Here is an 8,174-nt window from a genome sequence, read left to right as displayed (position 1 = left end):
TCTTTGGATCAACCAACCAGCTTGCCCAAAGATGTTGGTCTGCAAACTTTGGATCAAGTTGTAAACACGCTTACCGATCCAGCGCTTATGTATGGAGCCAACGGCAATATACCCTACAATCGAGCTACACTGACAACACTTTTGAAAGACTCTTTCGGCGGACGAGCACAAACCTTGCTAATTTTGTGCGTTTCACCACTAGAACGCGATTGTAATGAAACCATTTGCAATTTACAATTTGCTTTCAAAATCCAATGTGTGCGAAATTATGTGATTATGAATACGTTTTCGGATGATAACACACCTATATCACCAGAAGCTTTGGTGCCTGAATTACCAGGAGGCGGTGGACCTTGTCTTCCTGTAGGAACAGATACATTTGGGTTGCAGTTCGCAGCCAGCCAGTGGTATAAATTGGTGGCAAATGCAGAGGGCCTCTTCTCTAAGTAAGAAAAAAGATAGTTTTGTATACCTAGTACTAAAAATTTCTTTGCAATTAATTACTTAATAGATTGGCTGCTTCAAACGCCGTCACTGAACTAGACAAAGAGCAAATAGAAGAGTGGCTTTACTTGAAGCAAGAATGCGAGGAGTGTTTGAGCTCTGCTGAAGCTCTACGCTCACAGAAGCAATTGGGACCAATACAAGAAGCAGACGAGCCTGAGGAGGCAATAAGCGAGCCAGAAACTTCTTTGCAACAAAACTCGGACAATGATTCCGATTGCGAATCCCAGCGGCCAGATTTGATGGAAAAGCTACAGATTTTAATGGAAGAATTACGTCTGAAGACGGACACTTTGATACAGGACAAATATAAAGAATTTTTGCAAAGTCAACCGAAGGCGGTTATGGAAAGCCAGGACAGCTTAAGGCACAAAGAGTCGGCGCACAGCATGGAGTTGGTGTTGAGTGAGCAACCTCCGCCTAGAGAAAAGTTGGACGAACGCAAAACATCCATTGGTGGTAAGTTTAGCTTTCAGGGAATAATTATACATTTATTTTTATGATAATAATTATTTAACAACTAGGACGGCGGCGATCTATCCAACCTGGCGCTAGTCTCTCCAGTGCTGAAATTGCCATGCTGAATCGCGTAGCTTCACGTGAACAAGCAGCACCCAAAGAAGTCGACGATTTTCTCGAAAGTTCAGGTGACCTACAGAACGCCTCACAGCTGCGTGCTGCAATCAATTCACCACTTGAAAATATGCAGAAGAAATTGCGCAAATTGGACACAGATATCGAAGCACGGCAATGTCAAATACAGGAGGTGGAGCAAACCATGCAATTGAAGCAGAATATTATCACAGAGCTTGTGAAAAACAGTGATACACGCTCCACCGCCAAGCAGCGTTTCCATAAGAAAAAGTCCAAGCTCGAGTCCGAGTATGAAAAGACTAAAAAGCAATTGGCCAAGGCAATAGTACAGGGCAAGGAGAAGTCTGAAGTAGAAAGATTGCGCGCTTTAATCGCCCACATAGAGCAGCGCCTGCAAGATCTCGCTTCAATGAAGCACATTGCCGGCGAAAGTGGGCAAAAGGTGAAGAAGCTGCAGCATTCTATACACGAGTCTAAAAAGGTCATCGATGAGCTGCAAAAGAAGTTAAAGAAAGATCGTAAACAACGCGAACAATTAGAGCACGAGTTAAAGGTACTAAAAGAGAAGGAAAATAGTGGCAATGGCAACAAAGCACTAGTAAAATTAGACCCAAACGCTTTCAACAATGGTGAAGATGCAGAGCGCGGCAAGAATCTGAAAGAGGTTCAGGCCCGCATTTCGCACTTGGATCACGTATTGCGCGAGAAATCAGAGAATCTGGAGCAATATGGTGATACCGCTGAGGGCACTGGCGAAAAAGAGGGACTACGGCATGAAATACGCAATCTGAGGCGCACGCGGGATCATCTACTCGAGCAGCGTTGCACGCTCGATCGCAAGCTGAAGCGCGACAAAATGCTTTCACATCGTGAGGAGCGCAAGCTACTCGAATGCGATGAGGCTATTGAAGCCATCGATGCAGCAATTGAATTCAAAAACGAGCTTATTTGCGGACACAAATCCATTGATACCAGCGAACGAGTGCAACGCGAAAAGGGCGAACAAATGCTGATGGCACGTCTAAATAAACTTTCGCCAGAGGAGATGCGCACGCTGTTATATAAGTACTTCACAAAAGTGATTGATTTGCGCGATTCATCGCGCAAGCTGGAAGTGCAGCTAATGCAACTGGAACGAGAACGTGACGCTTGGGAATGGAAAGAGCGTGTACTTTCGAATGCAGTAAGGCAGGCGCGATTAGAGGGTGAACGCAATGCAGTGCTATTGCAGCGACAACATGAAATGAAACTTACATTAATGTTGCGTCATCTCGCCGAGGAGACATCAGCATCGACTAGCTCGGTGAGTTTCAGTGAAGCACAACAGCAGCATCAGCAGCAGCAACGTTACTTGCGACCCACAAACTTAGCGCTAACACATCAGCAACAACAAATGCATACAGCTGGCGGTGCTATGAACACATCATCACAGTATTCCGACACTGATCTCGATTTAGATTTCTATAAGAAAGCTCCTATACCGGTGAGTGGTAAAATTTTAAAGCCTCCCAAGCATGGTGAAATGGAAATATGTCCATTGCCCGATGCTTTGGCTAAATACAAACCGTTGGATAAGTTAAAGGAGAAGGAGCGTGAATCGAAGAACAAACTATTTGCCAAATTTCAAGTGCTCACACGCTATGCTGGTCAGTCGGTAACTGCCGCAGCCGCTGGTTGCGCTGCGGACGAACCGGCCGGCGGTAGTGGCCGTAAGAAGGATAAAGCGCAGCAGCTGGCTGCAGCCATACCACAAGAAAATCTAAAACGCTTAATTTCGACACCTCCCGCCACAAAAGTGACACGTCAGAAGAATAAGATCATCATACAGGATGCAACGCGCAAAAATTAGGCGAAGTATGAATGATAGGAGGGTGAGCATTTGCAGCTAATATATTATTAAAGTAGAAGAGAAAGAGGGAAAGATAATGAAAAGGTTTAACATTACAGTTACATTTTTTATTACAGTTGTGTCTTTCTGCCCTTAGCTAACCATGACCTAACTTGATGTATTTCTACCTAAAGTCTGCTAAGTCTGTCTAATCAGTATGCGTTTTTTCACAAAACACACTTCCATCCTTTCAGTTTAAAGTAGCAATATTGAGTTATTTTTATATTTTTTATACATATGTATGTATGTTTCAAATGTACAACTTCGTTGTATGCATTTCAAAATGTATCATGTCTTTTCTTAACTTTGAAATTATACACATTTTTTTACGTTATTGTCGATACGAATGAATATTGTGTTTTATCGGTAGCTTACCAAATATTATCAGGTTGTTTTAAAAGCGTTTACTCATTGTTTCCCTATGTGTTTGGTGCTTTTGTACTTATAAAATATTTGTTTCAAATATTTTTACATATTTTGGGGCTCAATATACATATTTTCGTGAATTATTTTAATTTAACTTAAAACATTTGTTAATTTTTACATATTTATAGTGTTTTATAGTGAAGCAAGAGTAACAATAAACGTCGTAAAGAATTTTAAGTCATTTAAGATTCATTAAGAGGAGTTCCCTTAAGCAGAAATCTCAAAAACGTCGCAAATTTTCAAACTTTGACTGAGCTGTTAAAATCTTCATGTAAAATACATTCTGAGTCTAAAAATTTACAGTTATTCTGAGTTGAATAGATTCGTAGAAATACTTTTCATTGAAAATCCAAATTACATACATATATACGTATGTATGTTCGTAGCAAATTTAATATAAGCGATTCCCTTAAATTACGAAAAATAAAAACTCAAAAACACGAAAAATCTTTATAGTAATTTTAAAAAATTGTTACAATTTTCTAATGTTTTTGAGGTAAATTGATCTGGCGAAATCTTAGAAGTTTCAGTTTCATATTTTTCAAATTAAAAGAAACCGCTTAAATAATGTCGTGTTTCCACTGGACATTAAATCACAAAATCGCAAATTCTTGATCGAGCGAAATTTCAAGAGTTTTATGTTTTCTTATTTTTCAAACTTAAAGAAATCGTCTAAATTGTGTCGGATTTCCCCTGAACATTAAATTATTGATCTGGCGATATTTTAAGAGTTTCAAGTTTTATATTTTTGATACTTAAAGAAATCACCTAAAAAATTCCGTATTTCCACTAGACATTAAATCAAAAAATTATTGATCGGGTAAATTTTTAAAAGTTTTAAGTTTTCTTATTTTTTAAATACAAAGATATCGCCTAAATTATGCCAGATTTCCACTGAACATTAAATTATTTATCTGTCGAAATTGAAAGAGTTTCAAGCTTTTTTTTCAAATTTAAAGAAATCGCATAGATGATTCCGTATTTCCATCGGACATTAAACTACAAAATCGTAAATTATTGATCGGGCGAATTTATAAGAGTTTTAAGTTTTCTAATTTTTTAAATTTAAAGAGATCGCGTAAATAATGCTCCTTTATCACTGAGCATTAAATTAATAATCTGGCGAAATGGTACGAGTTTAATTTTTCTTTTTTTCAAAATTAAAGAAATCGCCTAAATAATTCCGTATTTCCACCGGACATTAAATCAAAAAACGTATTGTGTATGTATGCTAATCAGTCCAACGATTTTCGTGGACTGAGATGGACGAGGTACACTCGCACTCTCCTTCCACTCTTGCCCACAAAAAACCGGTTTCAGTCCGCCTGAGAAATCACCTAAAAGCTTGCAAATTTTTTTAATAAAAAATATGATTTATTTAATTTTTACAGTTATCTATTCCTTTTGGTGTTCAACTTTTCGCTGTTTTTGGTTTGTAAATTCAGCCATACAATTTTATAAAACAAAGTATTGGTTTTATAAAAAAAACGATTTTTTTTTGTAATTTTTTTGAAATAAAAACTACATGCATAAGAATAGGCACCATATATATTTTTTTTTAATCAAACAAAAGGCTATTTCAAAAGAATACTCAGAACATTTTCTTAGAAAATAAGCTAAGTCTGTTCTTAATACACATAATTAAGCATATAAGTTAAATTTATTTCGAAAAATGCGCTTCCTAAAAAGATAAATAAAAAATTGTGTATTTTTTTGTCTTAGAAATAACTATCTTAAACGTTCACTTCAATAGCCACCAAGTTTTTCTATATAAAATATTGTGAACATTCTGTAACTTTTTTTAAGTCGTATTTTTAAATATAATTTTGTACACATAGTATGTATGTAGGTTTTTAAGTAATGCTTATACATACCTACATAAATGTCATAATATTTTGTGCGCTTTTTCCAATTATGCACATTGTATAAGTCTAGCTATATTTTTTTTTAAGTTTACGAATTGAATATTGTACTCCAATTTAAATTAATATGTTTAGTTAGGTTAAGCTTTAATTAGTATAAAAATGCAAACAAATTTACAACTTAACTTAAAACCAGTTGAAGAAAAAACGAAAGTGTAACAACAACAAGAAATCAGAATTTAATACTCAAACCCACTTAAAGGCATTTAAGCAATTTCTCGTCTATTTGTAATGTAGTGTGTAGCAATAAATGCGTACAGGCACACTCATAAACAAAATAACAAACGTGCATACGCAATTTTTAGCAATCGAATTTGAAGAAAATTTACAAAAATATACTACCTAAATACAGCAATTTATAAAAATTTTGATACCCCAAAAAATGTAAAGATTATGTTACCAAATAATATACATACATACAAATATTGCATTACAAAAGGTTAAAAGACATTTTTTTTACGCAGACTACTTATATCTATACCGTGATACAAAATTTTTGTATCATGCTAAATCCATACATACCTCATCCGCTTTTTCTTAATTCAAATAGTGTAAAATTACCTCAATTGTTTTTTTACATTATTTTTCTTTTGACAGATTTTTTTCCCCCAAAATATTACTTTCACACTCACCAGACATATGATGAACATATACACACCTATTGCAGCAATTACTTCTATATAACTATATGTATCTCAAGGTGTCTAAATATGTATGACAATTCATAAAATATCTATAAATCTACAAAATACATATTTTCATTTACATAAATGCCATATAAATTATACATAAAATATACATACTCACAAAAAATATTCATAAATATTAACAAGTTAAATAAAAAATGCAATACTAAGTAGTACTGAATGTGTTTAACGTTAAGGAATTTGTATTCTTTTCTTTTGTCACAACGGATATGGCGCTTTCTTAAAATAATATGGCCTTGTCATAGCCCTTTCCATAGCGTTTGCGTGAAGAGTGCAATAAGAAGGCTATATTTTTCAGTAGGAACGAAAATGCCATTAGTTTGTTGATAAAGGCTTTTCTCTCAATGAAAACAAAAGACTTAAGCAACAAACTTGAATCAGGGGTATAAAATGTTTAATACGGCTCACATTTGGCTGAACCTTCTCCTTCAATTTGTGGTGTGTGTCGGTATGTTGTCACACAAATGGCGGAGCGCACAATTTACCGCCTCTTACGAATGTTAGGCGGTTTTTATGAAGAACAGAAATACACTCGGAGACTTGCTATTGCCCACCAAATGGCAAGGGGGACCGCTATCGGTAAACACTTTTGATGCTCGCAGACCTGCTATTCTGCGGTGGAATCATAACAGTCGTGAACGAGCAACGTACTGCTCGTCTCGTATGCCGCATAATGATTCGTTCCCAGGGTCCTACCGGCAATTCTTCTATTACGAACACTCTTTTATACTGAAGTTTATTTGAAAATTCACCAACGAATTTTAAAAATTTATCAGACTGTGTAAACAGTACCAAATAAAGCAACCCTGTACTGTAGAAAAGTGTGAAGTTGGTATTGGCGAAAGGCAACCAACTTCACTCTTTTCCGAACTGCTGAACCTCGTGAAGCAAGAAAGAAAACCTAAAGCATTTTTATAAAGTTTATCTTAATTTATCTGGAATAAAGGCTGAGAGTTTAAAGCATCAGGTGTGGTACAAATTCTACGAAATGCTTTCTACACGGGACGATTACGCACAACTATTAAGCGAGGCGGGTATCCAATTCCCGGCTACCGCCACGTTGTCGCAACTGAAACGTATGGCGATTAACATGGTGGGAGCATCTGACACAGTGAACATACGCGGTGCTCCGTGTGATTTTCTTTCACAGCAAACAAATACAAGCGCCGACATGGCTAGTGTGGGTGACTGTGCTGATGAAGTGGCGATTGTAGGTGCCCCTGCCGGAGCTGCGCATTACGGTAAGCAAAATGTTTATCCATCTGCCGATAAAATTAATTCCGCCGGCAATGAGGCCTCTGCTGAGGGTGCCGCTGCCATCACCCCTGCCGTAGCCACTACAACCGCCATTGCCGTTACTACTGCCGTTGCTAATGGAGCTACCACTGCCGTTGCCGATACTGTTGCCAGTGCCACCGCCGTTGCCGATACTGTTGCCAGTGCCACCGCCGTTGCCGATATTGTCGCCAGTGCCACTGCCGTTTCCGATACAGTTGTCAGTGCCACTGCCGTTGGCGATACTGTTGCCAAGGCCACTGCCGTTGCCGATGCCGTCGACGTTGCCGGTAATGTTGCTGCCACCAATGCCACCGCCCTTCCTGCAGTCAAAACAGCTAGCATCGCTAACTCCACTTCATTTGCTGTTCCCGCTACCGCAAGTATTGACGAGGAATTGTCTTCACTGCATAAGAAGCTGGAAATAATGATGTTAAAACAACGCATTTTCGAATTGGAGAAAGGCTCAGCACCACCAGTGTGTAATGCTGGCAACAAAAACAGTTACTGTGATGTCGAACATGCATTAACAAAGTTCAGTGGAGATGACATTGCATACTCAGTGCGATATTTTTTACGAGATTTTGAAGAAGTGATGAACACAATTAATGCTGATGAACGTTTCCGATTTTTATGCCTTCGGCGGTCTCTTACCGGCACTGCACGTGTGTTTTTGTCCACGACAGCCGCATTCACATACGATCAGCTACGCAAGCAACTAACTGCTGAATTCGACAGAGACGTCAGCCGGCAAGATGTTTACAAGATGTTAGACCAACGGCGATGGCAGAAGAAGACCGAGTCACTCCACTGCTACATTCTCAACATGCAGGCCATCGCCAAAAGATCTGACATAAC

General features: G+C 38.0%; 1 protein-coding gene across 1 annotated transcript; it reads left to right on the top strand.

Moving 5' to 3' along the window:
- Positions 1–6: 6 nt before the first annotated feature.
- LOC118744539 (kinesin-like protein costa) lies at positions 7–4,218 on the top strand. The gene is made up of 3 exons (XM_036477650.1): positions 7–446; positions 512–963; positions 1,029–4,218. The coding sequence occupies exons 1-3, from the start codon at positions 88–90 to the stop codon at positions 2,945–2,947; spliced, it is 2,730 nt and encodes a 909-aa protein (XP_036333543.1). The 5' UTR covers positions 7–87; the 3' UTR covers positions 2,948–4,218.
- Positions 4,219–8,174: the final 3,956 nt, after the last annotated feature.

Source organism: Rhagoletis pomonella, unplaced genomic scaffold (genome assembly GCF_013731165.1).
Source record: "Rhagoletis pomonella isolate Grant_MI unplaced genomic scaffold, Rhpom_1.0 Rhpom_scaffold_00008, whole genome shotgun sequence".
NCBI lineage: Eukaryota > Metazoa > Arthropoda > Insecta > Diptera > Tephritidae > Rhagoletis > Rhagoletis pomonella.
The sequence above is the reverse complement of the archived record's forward strand: the minus strand, read 5'-3'. Positions and strand labels throughout refer to the sequence as shown.

What these genes read in the sequence shown, in the direction of transcription:
- LOC118744539 (XM_036477650.1), top strand. Translation starts at nt 88, where the DNA reads ATGTATGGAGCCAACGGCAATATACCCTACAATCGAGCTACACTGACA. An exon ending in GCAGAGGGCCTCTTCTCTAA is followed by an intron (nt 447 to 511) that starts GTAAGAAAAAAG and finishes ATTACTTAATAG; the next exon opens with ATTGGCTGCTTCAAACGCCG. An exon ending in ACGCAAAACATCCATTGGTG is followed by an intron (nt 964 to 1,028) that starts GTAAGTTTAGCT and finishes TTTAACAACTAG; the next exon opens with GACGGCGGCGATCTATCCAA.